Raw genomic sequence first — 27372 nt, 5'->3', positions numbered from 1 at the left:
CCCCACCGTGCTAAATTGTATCTTCTGCACCATAGAAGCTGCTTTTCTAAAAACTGTAGCATCCCCATAGCTTTTTCCACTTTGCATTACTAAAAGTAAAGAATTCGGCTCCAAATCCAATTCTTTGGCAGCAAAAATGGAACTCTTACTAATTACTCCCACATCTTACAGAGAAAGACAAAGTGAGCGCATTGCATCCTGGGAGCAAAAGGCTCTTCTCGCTTGCTTCGACCCTACCAACTACAAGTCCCAGCAAGCTTTGGGAGAAAAGAGGGAAGGAAGGTAAAGATGCCTGTGTCCGTCTGTCTTCCGGTAAGAGAAACACTCACATGGTTGTTCGCACATGAGAAAGCATGGATGCTGCGGACAAATGGAGGAATTTGCCCAGCGGTCCCAGCCTCAAGCATCTTACAGCGGCGGACTACGGCTTGCCCAGAGAGCAACAGAGGCCTGCCCTTCAGGATATTGCACGGGCTCATATTGAGTCGTTCAACTACGCTGTAAGCGAAGGACTGAACTGTGCCGCGCAGGTGAGAAAGTTGAAGGGGAAATATTTTTTTAAAAAATACTATGTTTTGGAATCGGATTAAGGATCGGGGGGGATCGTAAAGGAACCGGGATGGAAAATAATATAAAAGTGAAGCTTTTGCTTATTAGAGAAGAGACACTCCACGCCTTTTGGAGATTCCGCCTCAGCAAATCAAATAGTGCTTAGGGGGGAAAAAAGGTACTGTATGCGATGCAGTATTTTCATTGTATTTATCATATCTCTTTAACAGGCTTGGTTGTAAATTAAAAATTGAGGGAAAGGAATTTTTGATGCAATGTATATAGTTTCTAGGAAAGTTTCATGCTGGAGTTTAACAACCCCCAGCATGCTATGATGTTTTACTGCATTTGGTTACTATGGTTGGAAGAAGAGGTACGGTTTGGAAAAAATGTGGAAAGGTGGTTTTTTTTTTTTTTGTAAATTCACTTTTTTGTGTGTTTGTAAATTCACATTTCTCTAGTTATGTTTCTTGCCTATGTTCTTTCCTATGCTTTTTGGCTGTTAATTATATTGGTTAGCTCCAGCATAGGGAAGTGTTTCCTCTGTGAGAACATATTTATTGTAGTCCAGTGTTTCTCAACCTTGGCAACTTGAAGATGTCCGGACTTCAACTCCCAGAATTCCCCAGCCAGCGAATGCATTCGCTGGCTGGGGAATTCTGGGAGTTGAAGTCCGGACATCTTCAAGTTGCCAAGGTTGAGAAACACTGTTGTAGTCATTTATCAGGTTTATACTAATGTATGGTAGATGTCATAAATGAAATCTTGACCATTTCTTTTGTTTTTTAATTCCACTCTTCATCTGAAAAAGGCTCTCACTTTGGCTTCCAAACTCATAATTTAAAAGTCTTGACAAAGAAAAGGATAATGATGGAACAAGGAAAGAAAAGAAAGCTGGCCTGTTAGACACAAGGTTAAAAATCAGGAAAGACCAAATATGGGTAGTTTCTCTACTTGGTTGCCTGACAGAATGGCTGCTGTTAGTTGACAATTGAGAAAGCGAAAAGTACCTGTGCTTTGAAACAATGTTATTTGATATCCCAGCCATAAAAATCTCTTTTCCGTCTAGGATAGATTTTTTTAGATCCTTTCTAGTTCTAATTGGCATAAGATAAACTCTTATTTTTCTTTTAAAGGATATTCCTCCTTTGGAGTTTGCTTTTAAGAATGATCGGATTACTTTGGCCTTTTCAGGGGCCACCATCAGCCCTCCTATGGTACCAAAAGGGAGTATATGTAAAGAATTGAAAGTTTATCCAGCAGAATGCCGAGCACGTAGAAGCACCTACCGTGGGAAACTGACTGTAAGTAGAGGAATAAAATAGCAATAGCTCTTAATACTTAGACTTATATACTGCTTCATAGTGCTTTACAATCCTCTGTAAGCAATTTACAAGAATCAGCATAGTGCCACCATTAATCTGGGTCCTCATTTTACAAACCTTAGAAAGAAGCCTTGAGCTACTCCTGGTTGAACTCCTGGTAGTTGGCAAAATTCGCCTGCAATACTGCATTCTAATCTATGAGCCACTATGGCTCTTATACTTCCAAATGTTTTAGAACTTTGTTTAAAGCAGAATCCCCTGATGTTTCCAGCTTTGCGGACCGACTTGGGAGGGATGGTTGACAGCAGTGGGTGGCAAGTACGCATTCCATTTCTGCAAGCAGGCCTGCTGCTCACACATGGAAGATGCACACCCTCACATGCCCATACTCACCAGCTGTTTCCACAGCCCAATTGCAAACCTCTCATGGCCCACAGGTTGGGGGACCCTTGGTTTAAAGCAGTGGTTCCCAAAGTGGGCGGTACCGCCCCCTGGGGGGCGGTGGAATGATTTAGGGGGGAACGCTAAGAGGCAAAGGGAGCAGCAGGGGGGCGCTAAGAGGCAAGGGAGTGGCAGGGGGCGCTAAGAGGCAAAGAAGGTGGCAGAGGAGTGCTAGAGGTGGCTCCCTTGCAGGGCGCAAGACTCTACTTGGAATGACAGGGCCATAGAAGGGGATATAGTGTGTTGCGTGTAAATAACAAGCCCCAGAAAGGCCATCCAGCCTCAAGCGAGAGCCTCATACCAGCGATAGGGAAGAAAATGGAGAAACGCACACCTATGGGTGCATTTAAAAGCAAAGCAGAGAAGCCAACTCGTTTCTTTCCCAAGGCTCCTTCTCCCCGCTTGGGAGCTCCTCTTGAAATCCTTACCCACAAAGCAAGGGCTTTGCCTGGCTATTCTGTTTTGTGCCCCTCCTCCCTGATTTATTTATTTTTAAAAAACCCGGATTGAAAAAAGCGATTCAGGGTCGCCGTAGGAGCCAAGCTTCCTTCAGCGAGTTGAGGCACCAAAGCCCGAGCTTATTGGCCTCCCGTCTGCTTTGCAGCCCAGAAGTGGGAGAGCGGAGAGGCGGGTTCCTAAGCCCAAGAGGGAGAGAGGAGGGTCCTGGAGGGTTGCTGAGTCTCTTTGGAAGAGGAGGCAGAGGATGGGCTGCCTCTCTTTCTCTGCCGATCTGCGCTGGAGCAGCAGCCCTTGCCAGCCAGCAGCGCGGAAGGAGTGCGCTGCCCATCCCACCGCTGGAGCCTATGTTTCTCTCCCACCCACCCACCCGCCTTGGCCCACGAATGTCAAGCCTGCAGGGCCCCCCCCCCCCCCCCCCCGGCTGCTTCGGCCCAGGCCCCGCCTGTTTCATTAAGTGTGGAGCAGGCCAAAGGCGAGGCGGAGCAGGTTTCGAGGGAAGGCAAGCATGCAAAGGGGTTGCAGGGAGACCTAGTGATGCAACGGCAGAGGCCTTCCTGCATGGCGACAGAGCTTTATTCTCCTCCAAAACCACGTCTTCCCTCCCTCCGCCCTGCCTCCCCCAAAACTTCTGGCCCAAATTTTTCTGCCGCTGCCTTTCCTGCCACCGGTGCTCAGGCTGCTCCCTGGCCCCAGAGAGAAGAGCGCCCTGCCAATCATAAATTCAGCAGGGAAGCTGAGGAGGCGAGTGGGAAATACATGGGGGGAAGGAATCTGTCATACCTGCATGGAAGATTTGCGTGACAGTAAATGGAATGGTTTCATTGGAAGTCGGGAAGAAATGAGCCATTTCAATATTTAAGGTTTAAATCTAGAAATCAGGGGTTCTAGTTTTGGGTACCACAAGTTCCCCCTGTGGCTTGTGCAGACAAAGAGAGGATCAGAGTCTTGAGCTCTGCCTGTAACCAGGTTTTTAAAAACGGGGATCCTCTGGGTCCCACATCCTGGATTTCTGCCTACAGTTTGGGAAATAGCTGATTCCCCCTTCCTTTGAAAAGACTTTTTTTTCTGGTATCACTTCATCAAGCCCATCCATCACATTAAGAATTTACTGAACAGTGAAGTAGTTACTAAATTTTACTGCATTTACTAAGTTACTAGTTACTAAGGTTCTTGATAAATGACTATCAGACTTTGAAAACCTGGTATCACTGGATCATGTTCAACAATTTTGTTGAATTAACATTAACTAAAAAAGTTTTTAAATTGGTTTTTGAATAAATGTGCAGGTAGGTAATTGTTACAGTTTTGAATTTTACTGTTACTATCTTCCTTCCGTCGTGCAAACTGCCCAGGCACATGACCCCCCCAGCCATGCCCACAAAGCCACGCCCTCAGAACCAGTAGTAAAAAAAATTGAATTCCACCACTGGGTGGGAGGGCACTGAGAATCAGTTTGTAGCACCAAGGGAGCGGTGGACTGAAAAAGTTTGGGAACCACTGGTTTAAAGCATTGAAAAATACAGAAAGTTCACATGCTGACGTTTTCCCCTTTTTGGCAATGCTGGAATCTAAGGACATTCAATGAAGTGTGGTAGTGGCATGTTTAGGAACTACTTGTTATTGCAAGATATAATTATGAGTTCCAATTTAATTGGGTGACACTAGTTTCTAGTAGAAAAAGAAGAATGATTCTACATCTGGTATATTTAATATATAAGGCTGTTTATTATGAAAGATTTATGTCCAATAACAAATTGTAAGCATTTTGATTCTAAGTACTGGAGAATATAATGTGGATATAACTTCTCTCTGATAGATAAGGTGTAAAGTTTTATACTATGTGTCCTAATCATTTAGGATCTACATTAACAGATGCTCCATCTGCACTGCAATTAACTATTTTCTAATTTTTAGCCAGATTTCTGAATAACGTTCTAATAATCAATGTAATAATAGTAAGCATAAGTTACCCTGTGGTAAGATGAGCAATTACCGATAATTTTATAAATAAATAATCAAGGTGTGTGCATTTGTGCAAGTAACATTTAAAAGTTTGATATATATTATAGGTAAATGTTCTTTAGACAGTTTGTTACAAGAATTTAGAGTGGGTTTTTTTCTTTGAATAGAAATCCCAGTACTCCTTCAAAGCTATTTTTTTCCTAAAATCACTGTTTTTTCCTCCTTTATAGGCTGATGTCAGCTGGTCAGTTAATGGAATTCCTAAAGGAATTATTAAACAGACTCTTGGGAATATTCCAATTATGGTGAAATCTAAATTCTGTCATCTCCATAACCTTTCTCCCAAAGCACTTATCCAACACCATGAAGAAGAAGAGGTATTATTTAATTTGGCTGGTTTGTGTGTAAAGCAAAAGCTATTTTGTAATTTCTGTGGATTTTAAATATCCATTTTAGAAGTACTCCTCTGAGATTTTCTCTCTTTTTTCTTTGGAGAAATAAGCTCCATTTATTATTGTTAAATGTATATAATTACTATTGGATGTAGAGTTATATCAGTTTTTAAGATGGAAAATCTTATGGTAATAATTCAACACTTTAAAAATACCAAAAAAAAATCCAAAGAAACTTAAGACAATATTGCAATAGTCTTAATTTAGATTGCCTATTTTTCTGTACTTAAAGTGTTGAATATATGTAAAAAGATAGGGCTTGTGAAAAATAAAAGTTTCAAAAATGTTGTTTTCCCCGCAATTTTGTAATTCACTTTTTCTAGGTTGATCAGCTGAAATATTTCATCCTTTTTGGCCTGATAACTTGGTTTATGATTAATGATCATTTCTTTCACTTTTGGCAGGAAATGGGTGGTTATTTCATAATTAATGGAATAGAAAAGTTGATAAGAATGATGATTATGCCTCGGCGCAACTTTCCTCTTGCAATGATAAAACCAAAATGGAAATCTAGAGGCCCGGGCTACACAGAATATGGTAACCTTTGACTTACAAATTGACTTTGTTCACATCATTTTACTATTCTCTTGTAGAATGTATTTTGGATACATTGTATTCTACAATTTTGTTTCTGATGTAATTGGATCTGTAATATTTTATGACATTTCTAAATCTGAATGGTGAGAAAGTCTGTGCTGTTGACTTCCCTTCTCTAATTATGTTTATCCCATCTTCACAAAATCCATCATTCACAGGTTTTGGTTCAGTTGTGAGAAAACACTAAAAAATGTCCCCAAAGTGTAGATTGATTTCATACACAGTGCTAAATGTATACCGTGTTTCCCCGAAAATACGACCTGTCCTGAAACTAAAGCCTGGCCACATTTTTCGCGTGGGCAAAAATATAAGTCCACCCCCAAAAATAAGCCCCCTGGACAATCCCTCCAGCCAGGCAGAGCACTCCTCGCTGACCTAGCGGTATCCCGAAGGTGCCAAGCCACAGGAACAAGGTGGGGGGTAAAGGCACTCATGTTGCTTGGTGATTTTGGGGTACCGCTAGGTCGGTCAGCGGCGCTGTGCCCAGCTGAAGAGGGGGGTTTGCCGGGCAGCTGCTCTCTTGCGAGCGGGCTCCTGAAGAGCTGGACACAGCCTCAGAGTCGATTGGCTGTGTTGCGCTGTCGCAGCAGCAACACAGCAGCAATGAGGTGACCACGCTCGCAAGCAGCCGCCCGGCAACCCCCCTTTCCAGCCGGGCACAGCGCCACTGACCGATCTAGGGGTACCTGGAAGGCACCAAGCAACGCGAGCGTCTGTTCACCACCGTCCGCCTCCCATGGCTCGGCACCTTCGGAATGCCCCTAGGTGAGTGAATGGGGCTCTGCATGGCTGGAGAGGGGGGTTCCACAAGCGGCTTTTCCGCTCCCCACTCGCGCGACTTGCAGGCTCACAATGCCCTTGGCTAACTCTGCAGAGCCAGGGCATCTCTGGCGCCACCCACTGCTTGTTTTTTTTTTTTTTGGCTTTCAAAGCACGGAGGACAATAGCAATAGCAGTTAGACTTATATACCACTTCATAGGGCTTTCAGCCCTCTCTAAGCGGTTTACAGAGTCAGCATATTGCCCCCACAGTCTGGGTCCTCATTTCACCCACGTCAGAAGGATGGAAGGCTGAGTCACCCTTGAGCCGGTGAGATTTAAACGGCTGAACTGCAGATAACAGTCAGCTGAAGTGGCCTGCAGTACTGCACCCTAACCACTGCGCCACCTCGGCTCTATACTCGGCTCTGGTCAGATGCCATTCTGGGAGCACGCTCTATGGTTGTGGGCTGCAGCGTGTACAACCACAGAGCGTACTCCCAGAGCGGCATTCGTCCTCCATTGTGGCTTCCAAAGCACGGAGGTAGGATACTGCTGTGGGAGTACGCTCTATGGTTGTATGCTACCATAGAGCGTACTTCCAGAGCGGCATCTGCCCAAGGCCATATTTCATGGATCAAAAAAATATAAGACTCTGTCGTGTTTTCAGGAAACACAGTAGTTTTAAAGTTTTAAACAACTCCAAAATGAACAAATTACATTATGGCTTAGTGTGTTCTGTGACCTAGGCCATTATGATACGGAAGGACAATAAATGGGAAAAATCATATTAAACTGTATTTAACATTATGTGATAATCTTATTTTAAATTAAATGTGCTTTTCACCATACTCATTACTCATTCAGTCCTCCCTTCTTGGAGATTGATTGATTCTTGGAGATTGATTCAGACAGGCCTTTTGATTGAAAATTGTAATGTGCCCCTCTATGTTCAATCTCGCACCAGTTCCTAATGTTTGCCTTAGGTAACCCTTGGGTGCAACTACTAATTTAGCAACCATTCAAAGTTACAACAATGCTGAATGAGGGGGACCTTATGACCAGCTCTCAAAGCAACTTGGAATTACATGATATCCATTTGCAACTTTCACAACCAACTTCCCCCAAGCAAAATCAATGGGAAAGCTGGCTGGAAGTCACAAGTTGCTTCTGCTGTTTTTTCTCCCAGTGAGCCCCTGGGCAGCTTGGGGATCTTATACTCTGTAGTGGTAGCCTGCAGCACCTGCCCACTCTCTGCAATGCCTGCCTGTAACTGGCCTGCTTGTCTGGGATGCAGTTTCATCATCTTCCCACATGGTGTTCACATGTAGCCCTCACTTTAAGAACTCACAGTCCTCACTTAACAATGGCAGGCACAAGGACTCCCAGATTTGTTGTCACAAAGTGATGTGATAATGTCATGGTACTCCTTATGACCACATTGCTTAGTGAAGAAATTTCTGCTCCTAGTTACATTGTAAGCTGAAGACTACCTGTATTTCTAGGTAGTAACTTGTTGCATTCAGCAAAAGAAAGGCATTGCATGCCTGCTATCTAATGGCACAAGGCTGGCTAGGCATTCTGGGAAGAATAACTCCAGTACATTTGTAGGTCATAAATTATCTGGGGAAGGCAATTTTGATAATAATATGAAACAGTAATATTAAGACTTGTATCTTTTGATGGTGTTTAGGGGTCTCAATGCACTGTGTTAAAGATGAGCATACATCTGTTAACATGACCTTACACTACCTTGATAGTGGTTCAGTGATGGTGAATTTCATCTATCAGAAGGAGCTGTTCTTTATCCCACTGGGATTTCTCCTTAAGGTATTGTCATTACATTTTGTTCTCAGAGAGCTATGATTTCCAGAAGTATAAGATGTGGGGCAATAACCTTGCTTGCCAAACCATAATAAAAATTACTTCCATCCAGTTCAGCAGCAACTTGAAGCAATAAAAAACAGGTAGTCTATTTTTCTTAGAAGGCTGTTTAGGGTTTTATTGTAGTCAACATAGCTGATGTAAATGGTTATTCACAACACAGTGACTCTGACCTGATTCAGTTACAAAAATCAAATCCTGAATTGGTTGACCAGGCTAATACAACATGTGTATCTCAAACACAGTTCAGTGGTAGAGAAACTATTTTTAGATATTACTGTCTGCAGAGATGGGGTTCTATTTCTGGAAGTTATTCACCTCCAAATCATTATGAGGCCACTATTATCAAATTATGTAATTTAGAATAATATAAAATGTATCTTAAAGTGACATTAAGAATATGAATATAATAATCCCAGTAAATGATTTTATAAATTCTTTATTAATAAGCTCCAAACCATCTAAAAATTCCAACTTTTCATTTTTCTGCTCCAGGCATTGGTTGGTTTCTCAGACTTTCAGATTTTCCAAGAACTGATTAAAGGGAAAGAAGATGATACATTTTATAAGAACTGTGTCTCTCAAATGCTGAGGCTGGTCACAGAGGATGGCTGTCTGACCCAGAAGCAAGTGCTGATCTTCTTAGGACAGCGCTTCAGAGTAAAATTGAACCTTCCTGATTGGTATTCTAATGAGCGTGTTGGAGAGTTCCTTTTCAAGTACGTACAGCTGTTTAGGATCAGACTGAATCCGAGCCTACATTGGGGTGCATCTGGGAAAATTATCAATGTCTTAAGCATTTCCTAATGAACTATACTTTCTATGTTGTGTGAAGCATTGCCTTTTCATTTGAATTATCTAAATTTTGTGTTGAGTTCTCAGTGTCATGCTTGACCAAGAATATAAATTATGGTTGGAGGCTATAGGAGGAAAGGGCCAGCTATATTTGGCCTGGAGGAATCAGATATGTTTGGCTTGAGAATGATTGCATGATTCACATATATGAACAACTGTTTATCAAATGTCTACACTGGTCATCTCAGCTAAACAACTCTTCTTATGTAAGAGGGCAAATACTTTATTTCCTTAAAATAAAGCCTGAAAATTTAATCTATCTTTTGATTAATATCTTAGAGTTATATGGCTATTCTTTGTAAAATTTTCCTGGAGTAGGGTGAATCATTAAATTCAGATGCAGATTCATCTTATTAATAGGACTACATAAAATTTGCCTAAAAAACAATGTAGGTTTTAGCTGAATGCTAGAAGAAACTTTAGATAGTCCTTGACTTATAATTGCTTGCTTAACAATGGTCCATAATTATGATGGCCCCATAAAAGATGCTTTACAGCCCACAAAGCACTTGGTCATGTGATCATGATGACCTGCTTAGCAACCTGTTTGCCCTTAAAACTGATTGCCAAGCATCCCACAATCATATGAGGACCATTTGCAATTTCCTCTACGGGCTTCTCCAGAAAGTCAATGGGGAAGCTGACATGAAAGGTTACAAGTTGCAGTTGCCTGCTGAAAGGACTCCTTCTTTTCTTGGGCTGGCTGAAAGAGCTACCTCTCAAAAGTGCAGAAACAGAACTGAAATCCTGAAGATTTCAGCTCCATTCTTGCACCCCACCAAAAGTGCATGGGCCCCCAAGGGTGAATGAGTCTCTGCACAGGTTGTGCAAGAGTATCTCTCCACTCAAGGGCTTGGATTTCAGCAGTGAGTATTTTCAGCTCCTCAGCAGAGCTTCCCAGAGTTTATTTTTATTAAAAAAAAAACCTGAGGCACCCCACATTCCTTACCTGGGAGTCTTATCATATAAACCACCTGTGTGATTGCTGAACAACCACAACTAGGAATGCCAGGATTGCAGTTTTGAACAAAATTACATTGGCACTCAGGTGATATCTCGCATAATAATCGCTTTGCTCAACAACTGAAGTTCTGGTCCAATTGTGGTCCTAAGTCAAGGACTACCTGTTCTTGACAGAATTATGGAACAAAATTGTTTGGAAATTCTCTCATTGATCCTTATATTTTAAATAGTCCTAAAACATAGGCAAAGCAACATATCAAGCAAATTTATATTTATGTTTCCGGGATTATATAATAAATCACATGGTCTTATCTAATGATAAAAAATTCATAGCTCTTGGTAAAATGATAGATTCCATAAATGTATAATACCACTGAGAAAGACATTGCTCATCTTGGTTTTCTGTCTATTCTGGACAGATTACAATTTTCAACAGAAGGCACTGCCTTGTCTTGTTGATGGAGTTAGATGAATGAACTTCCAGGGAACAGTGAGGCTGAAGGTTAAACAGGAAATTTTTTTTTAAAAAGGCAGCAAATTATGTTTTATTGCCAAAAAATATATATTTCTCCCTGAAGTCTCCAGCAATTGAGTTACTTTTGAAGGAAACTTTGCTGTTACATTTGAAATTCCGCCTCCTAATAGGTAATACCAGTTCTCTTTAGTAATTTTATTCCATATTAAATCCTAATGCATTTGAGATAGAAACAATTGCCCCCTTATGTCAATGAAATATTTACTAAATCTAGTACCTTTGAGACATTTTGGACTTCAAATCTCGTGAGCCCTAGTCTGTGTGACCTGAAGGAAAGCATTGTGATATTTATAGTCAAAATCTTCTGAATAACGTTGGCTATTTTTTCTACATTAATATACTGAATTTATTCCAATAAAAAAGAAAATTGATTTTAGGGTACAGATTAGTTTTTTTCTTAATCCATATTGTATAACAGACAGTGAATGCTGATTGATTGGGAAGATGATTAAGGAAATTCAGAGGGTGTTTTGTTCTTATTAATTGTTCCTATAGCCAGTGCATCTGCATACATTTGAAAACGAAAGCTGAGAAATTCTACTTGCTTTGTCTCATGACACGAAAGCTTTTTACTTTATCCAAAGAGGGTTGCATGGAGGACAATCCTGACAGCTTAATGAATCAAGAAGTGCTCACATCAGGACAACTTTACCTCATGTTTTTAAAGGTAATGCTTTTAAATTTGTCCCCTCTCCTCTTCTTTTCCCTCCCAACATGGTTATGCACACATGTATTCACACTGTATACAGACAGGCTTCCACTGCTGGGTTCCTATAACATATTAGGCCCTAATGTGATTCATTTTATTTTGGGATTACCATGTCTGAACTACATTTTTCATTTGTAAACCATAGTTTACAATAGGTCAGGAATTAGTCTTTTGGTCTCTTGAAGAATGGCACACCATCTGAGGTAAGGGGACAATCTCTGAGGCACAGCTAAAACTTCTGAGCCTCTTGATTATCATTGAGTAGTGTAAAGTTTGGAATGGGAGTGGGAGGCTTTCGGGGAATAAATCACTCCCGTTCCTGTCCTCAATACCATCCGGGGACAAGCCCAGCTCTGGTACGTCCCATGCATGACTGCTGTCTCCACCAACGTTGGAGAATGGGGCGTTGGATCTTACCTAATACGTCCCTTCTCTAGGCAGGTGGAGACAGCGGTCATCCCCACCCTTGGTTCCTGGCCTAGTGACAGTGGGCATTATGGAGCTAAGGGGGGAATTTTAGTTTATTTTTTTTGGAGGATTGAAAGCAGTCAACCAACGCACAGCAGTCTACTTATCTCCTTCGTCACAAAAGCGGGAGGACACTCCCCCCGAGGCGATGACATCACTTTGGTAGACTCAGTTCTATTAGTTACTGACTGAGTTAACCCATGCATGACCGCTCTCTCCACCTGCCTAGAAAAGGGGCGTATCAGGTAAGAATCAACGCCCCATTCTTGCCTTGTTGCAAACCCCACTGATGTTTTGTCTATAGCACTGAGTCATGGAATAATTTGCTACAAACTGTTGACAAAAGAGGCATCAGTTGAAGTTGAACATCCAAGAAAGTTGCATTTCAGAATCTTACAAATGCCTATTTGGGTTCCGTCAAAGTATTTGTTGACCCTTCATTTAAAATATAGTGACTAAATTGCTATTAATAGACTAGTTAACATTTTCTTAATTTACCTTACCTTACAGTCTACTCTTAAATATCTATAAATCAAACTTACTGAAATTTTCATTTACTTGTATATACTTCATACGGTAACATAGAAGATGTTTGTTTTAAAGCCCCTCTATCTTATTTCCTGTCTTTCAGGAGAAGATGGAAACTTGGCTACACTCAGTTAAACTAGCATTAGATAAGAAAGTCCAGAGGTCAAATTTAACGATTACTTCAGAAAACATGATAAAGATTCTTGGCTTGGGAGTAGATCTAACCCGGATGCTTGAATATCTCCTGGCAACTGGTAACCTGCGCTCAAAGTCAGGTAGGATTGTCTGCAATCTAATTATACATCTGTCTTTTTTTCTAATGAAATTGGTACAATATTATACTCCTAAAGGGCCTTAATTGAATTATTGAATAAAATTAGATGTCAACTCTGCTCCAGAGTTGTATGAAAAAGGATTTTCAAAAAATAATGACTTCTCTTTTTTTGTAATGTATACTGTGATGGGTTTCCTCTGTTCCAGCTTAATAGCAAATATTGTAATCATAGTTCATAAAAGAGTTACATTGAATTCTTAACTTCATTTGTCCATTTGAACCAGTGCTGCAAATTGCAAAATTACCAAAACATTTCCATCTCAGCAGACATATTGCTAGATCTTACCTCTAGGGGGTAAGGGATGTATTGCACATATTCCACACCTACTTAAAAGTATCTTCTTAAAAGAGCATATTTTCCTGGTTTTGTATTGACTGATTATATGCCATTAAGTAGTGTTTACTCTTAGAAACCACAAAGTTGCTGCATAATGTCTGAAAATTGCCTTTTCAATTAAGAAGATACATGACTACCATACACCACCAGGAAAAGTTGCAACTTCTTAAAAGAAAGCAATTTTGGCTTCGTGTATGAAATACACAAATTCCTTGAGTTTATGTGAATCTTTTAGCTAGTTCTCTATAGGCATTTTGGGGCAAATCAGTCAGCTTGTTCACATGTGCCACTGAAACTTAATGGCACAGAGATAATGTATTCCTTGTTGTGCCTGGCTCTTCCCATGAGTACCTGCATCCAGCATGGTATAAAGCCAAATTCACAGTTTGTTTAACATGATTTTGTTCTTTGCCTCATTCCCAAGCACTGTAGTTTGGTAGATGTTTGTGGTGAAATTTCCATGTTGCCTAGCTTTTCTCACCCTATAAACATTTAGAAAAACTTAAAATTCTAGAAAAAAAATTAAAATTCAGATAATTCAAAATAAGAAAAAGAAAGATTCAGATCTGCTGTTTGTGTATGATGTATCACAATTCTTTAACTTTGTTTATTTTTATACAGATTTGTATGTGGATTCTTGAATATTTTACTTTTAAGCCACCAAGAATTATTTAGAAAGTGAAATGGGCGATGTAAAAATTTGATTAAAAAATAAATAGCATTTTGTTCTCAAATTTTGATGATTTGAATGTTGAATCTTAAATTTTCTTAGGATGGAGTGTACAGACGAAAACCCATATAATTAACTTACATATTTGAGTTTTGTTTGTTGTATTCAAAAGTGCTTTTTTTTTCTGTGTGTGACCATTTTTTGCTTTGGGATCAGCTCTTCTCAGCTAATCCTCTTCCAAAATTACATTTCTGCAACCCGTGAGCGCAATGCAAAGTAAAAAAAAAACTGTATCCAAAAAGGAGATTAGGGAATCCATGCAATGCCTGCGAAACTTCTTGCTCTTTTCTGATCTCTTTACTCCTAAGAGTACTGATATTCCTTGTCTAAAATCTGAAGTTCTAACACTTGCTACGTGTCACCCTGAGAAATGCAAATGTAGCTAGAGCTGAGTTTTTGCCAAACTCTGTTCTTAATAAAAGCATTGAACTGCTGCTGTTCAAAAACAATTGGTCTAAGTACAGAATTGGAGAAGATCAGATTTCTATTATTTTCCTCTTACCCACCCATTATGACTTTCTAAGGTTTGGGCATGCTGCAAGCATCAGGTCTATGTGTGATAGCAGACAAGCTGAACTTCTTCCGCTACCTCTCCCATTTCCGCTGCGTGCACAGAGGAGCTGCTTTTATGAAGATGAGAACCACAACAGTGCGCAAGCTGTTGCCAGAGTCCTGGGGCTTCCTCTGTCCTGTCCACACGCCAGATGGGGAGCCTTGTGGCTTGATGAACCATATGACAGCCCCCTGTGAAATCGTAACCCAGACTTTCCACACTGTATCTCTGCTACCGTTGCTTTGCTCTTTAGGTGAGTGTTAAATCATTTGGAATGGTCAGAAAATGCTTTTATGGAAACCAATCTCGTATTAGGATGATCACTTTTTCAGAAGTATAATTTCTGCATGTGTACAATGATTTATAAAGCAGTGGTCTTTTCCCTGGATCTGAAGGATCTTAATATTCCCTGGAAAATGTATCCGAATCCTCAGATCAGTAGCAATACTCCAGTTATCCATCTTTCTTCATAAAGTACAGCTGCATCTTAACAGTATTATGCAACCATCCTATGGGTCATGAATAGGCAAGCCAGAAGCAACCAAAGTAGCTGTGTGAAACTGGCACAATTCCAGTAACAATTCAAAGAAAAGTGTATCTCATGCACTTGCACACATTCTGCAGCAATTATTCTGAAGGATGTGCAGAAGCCTTCTGGTAGTCCTCAATTTACAATCACATTTGAAACCAGAATTTCTGCTGTTAAGTAAGGCAGATGTAAAGTGAATCACACCTGATTTTATGATCTTTTTTGCCATGGTCGTTAAGCAAATCAGGCTTCCCCCATTGTCTTTGCTTGTCAGAAACTGGCTGTGAAGGTTGCAGTCACCCGACCCTGGGATACTGCAACCAATGTAACTGTATGCCAGTTGCCAAGCACCTAAATTTTGATCATGTGACCATGCTGCAACGTTTGTAAGTGTGAAGATCAGCCATAAGTCACTATTTTCAATACTATTGTAACATCAAATGGTGCTAAATGGATGATTAAAAGACGAGGATTGTATTTAGAAGCAGATTATCTCTGCCTGAAATTAAAAGTGGGGGAGAAATCATTCTCATACATGTTTTATGCGAACTTACATAATTCATATTCCTGAAAATGGAATGGAATTTCACCTAACTGGACACTTTTCAACAATGTAATAATGCAGCATGTGATTTAAGTTAAATGGCAAAGGTTACACAAAAATGTGCACAATTTGCACTTGACATGCTTTGTGTTGAAAAAAAAATATTTGCATACAATATACATTTAGAGAATGGAGACAAAAGGTTGAAAAAACACCCAATTATTGTGCAAATTTTAAAAGACTAAAAGCATGTGGAAGCAAGACAAAATGAAACTGGAATAAGAAAAAACTTACCGAGAATGAAGACACATCCATCCATCCCTATTTTTAAAATAATCTTCCTGCCCAATAAGGGCAGCCACACAGAACTAGGTAGACAAAGGGATTTTTCATACATAAACTTCAAACTGACCACTGATGATATTTATGCCTTCTTTTATGTAATTTCAAATACTTGACTATTAGTTATCACAACAGACCCTTAAACTTGTTGCAATCCAGTGATTCATTTCCTTTTAATCAATTTCTTCTCCATTCCCTCCTAGCAAAACAAAAATATCTATGTTATTAATAAAATTAATTTATGTAATTTATAACTTTTAAAAACTGAGCTTCTTTGAGTCCTCATTTCCCCTTTTATAATGTTTATTATGCCTTTTAGATAGTAAACCTGGGGGCAGATCTTGCCTTACTATTTATATTTATAAGCCTTTCTGGAAGCTTTTTGGCTGAATACTGAGGAAAATGTGCTTTTAAGAAATAACATTAGAGGTTCAGTAACATAATGGAAAAGACACCTCAAGGAGTTAACTGTCTATTATTATTTAAGTTAAAATAGTGCTGTAATAATGTTTTTCACTTGCAAGAAGAATATCAAAAAAGATTTTTTTTAAAAAAAGTTTGATCTCAAGATGTTTCACATATTGTAATCTGGCTATCAGATGAATCTCAGAAAGCCTCCAAATTGTATCAGTGGACCATAACAGCCAGTCTCTAAAGATGGATGAACTGAGAACAGCTCAAGTAGCATGACTTAAGATAGTTCATTTTTATGAACCTTATGAAATAAACCATTAATTCTCCAGAGGCAGAGATGAGGCAGATAAAATGAGATTTTTTTTCACCAACTTGCTTAGTTTGTGGTTAAATTGGGGCTTTGAATATATTAGGTTCAAATGCAACATTTTTGTTGCTGTAATTGGTTTTCAGATTTTCCCATTTTTTATATTAAAAAGAAATTATACCATTGTTTTCCATATACTTCCACACATAATAAGGGTTCCTTGATCAAAGCAAATCCAATCTGTGCATTTACTGAATGGCCATGCTGGGGAATTTTAGGAATTGCAGTTTCAGAATACCAGTGAGAAGATAATTAAATTGGACTCCACTAACTTTCTGGGAAGTTTCTGTACAGTTGTTCATAACATGATAAGCATTGCCACAAAATGTTTCCATAGGTGTCACCCCAGTTGATGGTGTACCAAACCAACCTTATGCTGAATGTTATCCAGTTACATTAGATGGAGCTCTGGTGGGCTGGATAGAGAAGGATCAAGCTCCTGATCTTGTAGAGACTTTCAGGCGCTTCAAGGTGAGTCTTTTTTGCTTAACTGCAAGGTATATCTCAGTTCCACTCTCTTGGAAAATTGTATCATTTCATTGATTGGGTGATGGCATCCATGATTGTCATTCAGGATTGAATGATTTTCCAGGAGTGTTTATACCTCCTTTAGAAGTCATAGCGGTAGCTCTTGGCAAATTCACTTCATGTCTCTCCTTCCTCCCTTTTAATTCTCTTTAAATCTTACAAGGCTTATTATCACTACCTGTGAATTACTTTAAATGCTAACTATTTCTCCTTTCTGCTGAAGGATATGAAAAACAAATCATTTTGAGTTTTGATATCTGTTAACAGGCAACGCAAGAAAAGAAGATTCCAGGTTGGACAGAAGTGGTGCTCATTCCGATGACAGGGAAACCCAGTCTCTACCCAGGACTTTTTATTTTCACTACCCCTTGTAGAATGATGCGTCCTGTACAAAACTTGGCTTTGGGGAAAGAAGAATGGATTGGCACGATGGAACAGGTAACACTTCTAATATTTATAAGAAAGCATCAGCTAATCCAAAACTAATTTATTGTATTTCAGCAATTGGGGGTGGGGGTGGTGAGAAAGAGATGCAGAATACAGATGTGCCAAAATTATACTAGGTATGAGTTGGAGAATGTCTTTAATACATTTTCAGAATTCTCCTACATTATCAGAAAATCTTTCCAGAATCCAGATGGTTCTTGTTTCCTGATCTTGCCAGCCTCTCAGGACTTGATAGAGGGCACCAAAATGAAATGAAATGAAAAGTGGGCAAAATTGTGTAAGGCTGCCAAATCTTACAAGAGCTTGACAGTTTCAAATCTTGCATTTCCCCTCCCCCCCAAATGTTGCAAGCATATTTTGCCCCTGAAAGCATGAAAATTTTGTTGAACATTTTGGTGATATTGTGAGTTTTTAAAAAAGAAATACTTATTTGGGGGTGGGGAGGGTGTAGTTGAGAGATCCTGGAAATGTGTTTCTGACCACTGGTACATGTGATCAGTAATAGCTTAGTTGTGTAGCTGAACCCTTTTTCTTAAGATTAGCAAGTGTCCATTTTAAATAATAAGTAACAGACTGTTGTGCTCACTTAATCTCAGATTTCTATGTTTTCAAATATCACTAGCTCAAGAATAAAGCATGTGTTGCGTGTTTCCTTCCCTCCTCCATTATCCATTCAAACTGAAAAAGTACAGTCGTTTGAACCCCTGGGGAGCTGGGTCAGTATGTATAATACTGAGCAGTTCCCAGTATTTCTCTTACAATTTAGAACAAATTGCTATAGAATTGCAGTCAATAAAAATATCATTAATAAGAACTTTGAATTTTGTCCAATTGGCTGCATATCTAAGGCTATTAATTCCGGTTGCTGTCTTTTATAATTTTGTCAGTCTAAATATCAGATATTTTAACTTGAGTAGATACATTTTTAGGAAAAAAAAACCACGAGATATGATTCCATTATCATAAACTCTAATATCAAGTGTATTGAAAACAATGGCCTTCTGGATATTGCATATTAAGATTGAATTTTTCTGCACTGGGCTGCTAAAATTTTACTGGATTAGTTTTGCAGAATGATTATTCTTGTAATAATAAGAACTGGAAGCAGTTCAGTGGATTTGATAGCTTTTGAAAGCGATGGAAACTGGTTCCCCCTTAGGTATTCATGAACATTGCAGTATCCAAGGATGAAATTCAACCTGGGTTGACCACTCACCAGGAGCTTTTCCCCTATAGCATGCTAAGTGTGGTGGCATGTTTCATTCCTTTCTCTGATCACAACCAAAGTCCAAGAAACATGTACCAGTGTCAGATGGGTAAGTATTTACTGTTTTCTAACTATACTAATAATTAAATTATTTCCATTGCATGCATCTTTGTAATCAAGCAGGCAGAAGCAACTAGACCCACACATGAAAGGTTCAAGCTCACCACTTCATTATATTCTGCCTATTACAGACTGTCAGTAATAAAGCCTGGGAACAGATAAAGTTCTATGGAGTTTAAAGGGAGGGTGTGTGTCCCCCAGCTAGATCTATTGTGGTTGTACAAAGACTCAAGACTAAATCCACACTTGACGCCTCCCCCTTGTCTGGCTAGGTATTTCCTGACAAGAAATGACTACATGTGCATAAGAATTATCAACAAGGTTTCTAAGGACTTCTATGTTTTGCACAACTATAGTCTTTTAAAAAGGAATAGAATACAAATTAGGAATATTCCAAGAAAAACATGAAATGTGCTGAGCAGTAGAAAATGAGAGGAAGAGATAAGACTATTGGCAGCATGAACATAATAGAGAACCTTAGAAAAAAGTGACGTTGATTACTATAAATAGGAGTATTTTATTATCTTGTTACATGTCACATTTTTGTAAAAGTTACTGTTGTTCTTTGATACATTGCTCTTTCCAATTTCTTTTATATATTATATTTATATACTATATTTACCAAAAGGAAGATTAATTATTTTCCATTAAAATTGTCTTGACATGTATTTATTTCTTATTTCACTAATATTTATTCTGCCTCAGCTCCAGAGACTCTTAGTGGCTAACATGCAAATAACGATTGATAAAATGCAATAATCATAACATAAATATAATAAAAATAGTATAAAACAAGTCATGACAAAAAAAAATGTACATAAAAGGAACCCAGGCATTCCTGTCCTTTTGATGCCACAAAATTCCCGCTGTTTTGCCACAGACACTTCTGTCCCTAGAAATTTCTTATAGATGTTAAATAAAATGGGAATGCTTCACGGCATGTAATCTGTTTCCTCAAGGATCCTGTATAACTCAACTCAACTGATTTCTCCAAAATCTGCCTTAAAAAGAGGATATTGGAAGCTGGCTGGCAGTCATCTAATGCAAACAGAATTTACAAACAAGACAAAACCCAACCACATTTTTGAAGTTGGCAGCCCTTATCCCCTTTCTCAAAGAGGCAGTGCTCATCTCTGAAATCCCTACAATTCATTCCCCCTGCCCCGGGATTCTCAAAGGGCTAGATGGGGCAAGGAGCCAACATGCTGGTGACTGAGCACATTCCACAGAGGACCCTGTTCCTATCAGTGACATGCTTTAACCAATCGTCACTAGAGGCTGAGGGATGATTAGTTAGCATTAAATATAGTTGTTGGATGGATGGACTCCTCTGATGCAATAAGAACAGAGCTGCCTTGAGACACTGTTGTCCTTGTGTCCTCAGAGATGCCACATTCATTCTGCCTCTATTGCAGAGGCTCCCTACATTATCCCCTTGAGCTCCTTGATAAACCACGGAGCACCTCAGGATTTGCAGACTGGGAGGATTCTTAGGCTAAGGGTCAGATTATAACTGGAGCCTTGAGACAAACATTCTTTAAGAGAAACAGAGAAACCATTTCTCTCACTGAGGGGAAGAACAAAAGGGTTGAGATGAAAGAACCTCTTCTATCCTTGGATTCCATACCTATTTTTCTGGAGAAACCTTTTTTCTCTAGGATCAGCAAGGGACTCTTCTCTTATGCCTGGTTGCAGATACCGTTACTTGTTCTTTTGTTGTTGTAGCGGTTTTTCTGGCTCTGCCATTCCGGAAATAAGATTTTGGACTAGTATGGATGTATGCATCTCCAGGATGTTCATTGCATTTTTTATTTAATTTTCTTAAAATTAGAAGCATAGTTTCACTAGACACTGGGATCCAGACATTATGATAGGCCAGCCTGGCATGTTTGTAGAGTTTCTTCAGGGTTAGTATGAAGCAGACAAGATTAATCCACGGCAATTCTATTTTTACATATTGGACATGTAGCACTGAAGTTACATTGAGTATATTCTTAGAAAGGAGAAGAAGGGATTAAATATTCAGTGGCAGAGAAGAAACTTGAGCTGGGAAATTTGGACGGCTCACTGGACAAAATAGTTCTTACGTGTGAGAGAGGGAGGGAAGGAAGGAGCGAGCTTGCAACCAGTTCAGGATATTTGCACCTTTATTCCTGTTCAGTCTCTTCTGATTAGCAAAAACTCTTGGGTTTTTTTTTCCATAGCCAATTGTCTGTTAAATGATAAATTATCAAATTAGGCATGAAAACATGTGATTTGCAATCAATTTATGGCCATTCCCTTAATGAAAGTTGCAATATATTCTTGAATACCTTTTCCAACTGTAGATAATCCTTCTGTTTGTTTTTTTTCTTCCCCTCTTCTACCCCCACTTGTGACTCCTAGGTAAGCAGACAATGGGTTTTCCACTTTTGACTTTCCCATATCGATCTGATGACAAATTATACCGGCTTCAGACTCCTCAAAGCCCGTTAGTTCGGCCATCCATATATGATTATTACAGTATGGACTCTTATCCCATTGGAACAAATGCCGTTGTTGCTGTGATCTCCTATAGCGGTTATGATATGGAAGATGCAATGGTAAGGCCATAGTAAAACGGATATGGATAGAAGGAAATTTTCAGTATTTTTCTTTTTGTACTTGTGAAAATGACATGAAGAACTTGATTTTCCAAATGCAAGTAGTCCTCAAGTTACAACAGCATCCCCATGGTCACGTGATCAAAATTCAGATGACTGGCAACTGACTCATATTTATGACAGTTGCAATGTCCTAGAGTTATGTGATCACTGTTTGTAACAGGCAAAGACAATGGGGAAGCCAGATTCATTAAACAACTGGCAAAAGGTTGTAAAATGGGACAAAACTGACTTAACAAATATCCCACTTAGCAACAGAAATTTTGCACTCAGTTGTGGTCATAAGCCGAGGACTACCTGTAATGGTCTTTATCTCTGTGGTAAAAATATTTCTACCTCATCAAGTGGGAACGAAAAGTCATTCTTTGTAGAAAGCACCTGACAAGAATTTTCTTGAAAGGAGTTGCATACATGAGCATCATTGCTTAAAAAAAGGGTCACCTATTAGTCTACATTTGTTATATCAGAGGTTAAGAGATGGTTTTAAAATTCAAAAACAACAATTTTCATGTAACTTGGAAATGTGAATCTTTGTTTAAATCTAAAACAATGAAGTTCTGCCTGTCGCCATTCAAGTCAGGCCCATGGCTTGGGATATCTTTTGAGGGTGGGATAACAATTTCAGGCACTTTGAAATCCAAGCAGCCCCTCCCCAAACACCAATAGCTTCAAAGTGGCACCCTTTTGGTTTGTGGTGCCACTGGCTGCACCCTTCCCATGCTGTACATAGTACCCAATACATATGGAAGTGGGTTAGGTTTTGTACAAACTGAGGAAAACTGAAAGTAACTATTATTGTGTTTCCCATAATGTGGAAAGCAAAATCATTTACATTTATAAAGGCATTGTCTCCTTTATTCAGTGTGAACTTGTATCTCCTTAGATCCTGAGCAAGTCGTCTTGGGAGAGAGGATTTGCACATGGCAGCATCTACAAGACAGAACGTATTGATCTTGCAGAAAAAGTAAAGCAAGGAGAAGACAATCTAGTGTTTGGGATTGGGCATGATAAACCGGTGCAGAGTTTGGACCCCGATGGCCTGCCCTACGTTGGAGCTAGACTTCAATATGGAGATCCTTACTATAGCTATGTGAATCTCAACACAGGGGAAAGCTTTGTGACCTACCATAAGTAAGTGCTGGTTGTTGGTGTTTCAGCGTTGTTTCCAATAGAAATCTAGAAAATGCTTTTTATAAATCACATGGATATCTCTCAATTGTTTGGGTTCCATAGCATAATACTTTAACTATGGCCCTGTTGGATCAGGTCTTTGGCCCAGTCCAGCAGTCTTATAGTGGTCAATCAACTGTACAAGATAGTTTGCTTGTCTCCAAGCAGATGATGTTCAGAGGCAGTCACATTACTATTAAGGTTAATACCCATTGATCCCTAACAGGTAGCTTGCCTATGTAAACAACTCAAAAATATTGTCTATAGAAAAAAAAAGTATGAGTTTTGAAACTGTGTTTCCCCCAGAATGTGCATGTTGTTACCATTTTTTCCAATGATGTTGTTTGAGTAAGCGACCTTAGGAAAGTCAGGTTCTCATTTACATTTTTTCTACAAGTATTTTTTCTCTCTCCCTCTCCTCTCACTAACTTCTCATAGTTGCAAGACCTTTGTTGACTTGCTTCCTTTCAGATCAGGCAGATATTTTTACTATGGAAGCAAAAGAAAATTAATGGAAGAAGCCTAATAGGAAAAAACCCTTCTCTTCCTCCCCACCATTCTATTTTAGCGGTATATTGCCTCTGGATATGGTATTGTTGTGTAGCGATGAATGCCAGTAGCAAATAATAAAATTAGTGAATTAATTTAATCCCTGTTTGTGGCTTTCTGAATTGCCATTCTCCAATAAGCATCAAGGGAACCTATAAATTAGCTATGTAGTCTATGTGCAGAGGATGTTCTGCCTCAGCATTGTAGTGGAAAAATAATATTTTGTTCAATTCCCTAGAATCCACTTGTCAATTTAATTTGGTGATCCCAACTTTTTACTTATAAGGGGAGAAAGGAAAACAATATTTTCCTTCTTTCTGTGTGTCACAAATAATTATACACAGTAAAGCTCATGTCCACCCCATGAAAAACAGCTGTGTCTGCCTTGGAAGGAGTTTTTTTCTGTTTTCACTATCATTTTGTAAATCTGTATTGAATATACTACCTCAACCAACTTTAAAATTCCTCAGCAGCTTGTTAAAAGTACTTTCAGTGTTTTAATTTTATGCATGTAAAAACAAAGTGTTTCTGAGCAAAACATGACTAGGTCTGATTGAGAATTGCTTGACTCTGAGGTAAGAAACAGGAAGCTGTTACGTAGTTGGCAGCATATTTGACCATTAATTTCTTGGATATCATCATGCCACTGTAAATGTAATGAAAAGGAAGAAAAATTAGGTGAGCATTTTAAAATTCATGGCACATTTCCTGGTGCCTGGACATCAAAGTCCAGATAATTTTTTGGAAGTTGTTTTTTCAACTGTTATCCACAATGTTAGATTATGTGCCCAGCTATTTCAGTCTGATCTGTGTTAGCAGACAACAGAAGCTGCAAAATCACAGGTGAAGGCACTTTCAAGAGATATGTGTCTTTTGAACTGAAAGTCCAACAGTTGGACCCCTAACTTTTTGACTTCCAAAAGGCATGCTCTAAGATTAAACTTAGACTTTATGTTCCTTTTCTACAAATACTTTCTTCTGCATACAAAACAGCCTGAAAACAATTACCGTTAAGATTCAGAATGCTATTACATTGAGAGAATCTGCATTTTTTTGTATGTATAGCATTAGCATGGTTATCATCTTCTGTTTAGTCTCTATTTAATGCAAGTACTTATTTCCTCCCAAAATATGTTGGAAATTTCCTGTAGAAGCTCTTCTGGTAGTAATTAAACTCTTTCCTTTTTTCCCAGGAATAAAGAAACTTGTATTGTAGATAACATCAAGGTGTGCAGTAATGACACTGGAACTGGAAGATTCAAGTGTGTATGCATCACTTTCAGAGTCCCCCGGAATCCAACAATTGGGGACAAATTTGCCAGCCGTCATGGACAGAAAGGCATCTTGAGCCGATTGTGGCCAGCTGAAGACATGCCCTTTACCGAAAGTGGAATGGTGCCAGACATCCTCTTCAACCCTCACGGTTTTCCATCCAGAATGACCATTGGCATGCTGATTGAGAGCATGGCGGGAAAATCGGCCTCACTTCATGGACTCTGTCATGATGCAACCCCATTTACGTTTTCTGAAGAGAATTCTGCTGTGGAATACTTTGGCAAGCTGCTGAAGGCTGCCGGCTATAATTACTATGGGACGGAAAGGATGTACAGTGGGGTATCTGGAATAGAGCTTGAAGCAGACATTTTCATTGGTCTTGTGTACTATCAGCGCCTGAGGCACATGGTCTCTGACAAATTTCAGGTGAGGACTACAGGGGCCCGAGATAAAGTCACCAACCAGCCCATTGGAGGAAGAAATGTACAGGGCGGCATCCGCTTTGGGGAAATGGAACGAGATGCTCTGTTGGCTCATGGCACGTCCTTTTTGCTGCACGATCGTCTCTTCAATTGCTCAGATCGTTCAGTGGCCCATGTTTGTGTTGACTGTGGTAGTCTTCTCTCACCTCTCTTGAAAGCTCCACCAGCCTGGTGCACCACTCGCGCCCGACAATACGTTTGCGCCTCTTGTGACCAAAGTAACACCATTGAAACAATTGCTGTCCCTTATGTCTTCCGCTGCTTTGTGGCAGAATTGGCTGCCATTAATGTCAAAGTGAAACTTGATGTACAGCAAATATGACAACTGAGCTGTCCTTTTCTAATTTTGTAGAAGTTATATATAAAAGGACTTATTTGTGTAGTACTGTAAGATCTGACTGATGCATATTTATAAGGAAAGGGGCACTCTGCATATTGTCTACAAGAAAAAAAAACATGCTAGAGATGTTTGGAATTATTTAATAAGCTAAATAGCACATGGGTCTTTCTAAAAGGATTGAATGCTAATTTAATTTAATACAATACTCCTTGTTCTCAGAAAGCCCAATAATTTTTCTTTCACTCTTTGGGATTTACAGCTGTCCCTGACAGCAAAGAAAGGCTGGAAATGTAGGAAATGACATTCAGAAGCTTTTTCCATAGAAAATAAGTAGATGTCCCTATTCCATTTCAGTATTTAATAACTATTTACATTTAAGCAGAACATTATTTTGATTGCAGCCTAATTGATAGCACTGAGAAGTGATATCAAAGTGCCTTTATAGCACCTTCCTTGATGTGGATATTATAAGGAAAGGAGAAAGTGCAACATGATGGCTTGTTCTTTTTATTTTGCAACTACCTTGAATTAAAGATTAAAGGAGTTCTGTTTTGTATTTAATAAATACCCAGAAAGTTTCTGTAATATTTTCACTTTCCATTTTGAAAGGAGATGGTTGCACTGTCTGCTTCAGTTGTTATTTTTATCTGTTTGACATTCAGCCATGACTTATCAGTCATGACCTGTATATGTGTCTTTCATAATCTGTATCCTGCATCTGGCAAGATGTCATGATTCGAAAGTGACTTAGGAATGGAGTAGTTCTTGTTTTGCTCTTCCCCATTTACCTAACGTCATTCAGAACAGAAAGAAAATTGCAATTTGTATTCAAATGATTTTTCCCTATTAAAGTACTTGTGGACTTTTTTAGAATACTGCTGAAATGTTGCCTATCTTGATCATAAATCTACAGAAAAAAGTCTGTGTGGGATAAAGATTAAGCTTTTTCAAATAAATTTTTAAGTCAAATGGGTACTGATTTTAGTGGATTTCATTCTAGGTTAATTTTAAAGTTCCATTTAGGCTTTTGCCTGGATAAAAAATAAATGTATAATCTCAAGTATATTTATTGAAGATCATCACAGTTCATTGCATTTCATTTAGGGTGTTTGAGCCTGGTGTATGCAGAAAGCTAGAAAGTAGAAACCAAAGATTTAAAAAAGATATATGATTGGCAAACAATTTGTGTTCCTCAGTGAGGTTGTGATTAAAATGGAATTGTTAGTCAGATTTCTAGAAAGTCATAGATTGAATATTTTATTGCTTCAGTAATATGTGTTTTTGGCATCTGAACCAGTGTAAAATTGACTGATCAGTGAGCAGAAAAAAGGAAAAATAAAAACAGAAAATCAGGGTCTAGCCTCTCTATTTCACCACATACATTTGGACATTAGTCCTATCTATAGCCAAGGCAAGAGTTTCAATTATGGGACTCCAGTCTCAACTTCATAGCTTCTTATCCTAAATTGTATCACAAATCACAAGTATTTAGTAATGTTAAAATGGCTACAGCTTTCATCCTTATGAAAAGTATGATGTGAATACACCTTTATCCATGGTAATCTTTTTTAATGACTTTTTGCACAATGCACATAAATGCACAGATTATCAAAAGGCTGAAGGTTGATGCAATCTTATACCTAAACATTTTCCTCTTTAATGTACAGATAGCACACTTCAAAATAGAGTAAAACATGGAGATAACAGATACCCATTTAGTAGAGTGGATGCAGTTTTTTTTAGGGCACTTTACCTCTGAATAAAAGACAAAAACTATTATGGGTAAAGCAGTTTGAACAATGATTGGGCCTAGATTGGCTTTGGTAAAGGAAAGTAGAGATCATCTTGGAAGAAAGGAACCCTAAAAAGGAGTGAAACTCAATTCAGTTCGGGCATGTGAAAAGCATGTGACAGAAAAATAGCCCTGCCTTGATTCTGTCCTGTATAAGGTGGGGCAGACTAGCATTCAACATTCT

The 27372-nt window shown here is 39.0% G+C and overlaps 1 protein-coding gene across 1 annotated transcript; it reads left to right on the top strand.

The window, feature by feature from the left end:
* The first annotated feature begins 318 nt into the window (after positions 1-318).
* On the top strand, positions 319-26749 carry POLR1B (RNA polymerase I subunit B). The gene is made up of 15 exons (XM_032216170.1): positions 319-530; positions 1686-1853; positions 4967-5113; positions 5593-5725; positions 8238-8374; positions 8924-9147; positions 11277-11448; positions 12590-12761; positions 14412-14693; positions 16974-17107; positions 17432-17602; positions 18771-18927; positions 21324-21520; positions 22464-22711; positions 24493-26749. The coding sequence occupies exons 1-15, from the start codon at positions 354-356 to the stop codon at positions 25376-25378; spliced, it is 3405 nt and encodes a 1134-aa protein (XP_032072061.1). The 5' UTR covers positions 319-353; the 3' UTR covers positions 25379-26749.
* Positions 26750-27372: the final 623 nt, after the last annotated feature.

This window comes from Thamnophis elegans, chromosome 4 (assembly GCF_009769535.1).
Source record: "Thamnophis elegans isolate rThaEle1 chromosome 4, rThaEle1.pri, whole genome shotgun sequence".
Taxonomy (NCBI): Eukaryota; Metazoa; Chordata; class Lepidosauria; order Squamata; family Colubridae; genus Thamnophis; species Thamnophis elegans.
The sequence above is the reverse complement of the archived record's forward strand: the minus strand, read 5'-3'. Positions and strand labels throughout refer to the sequence as shown.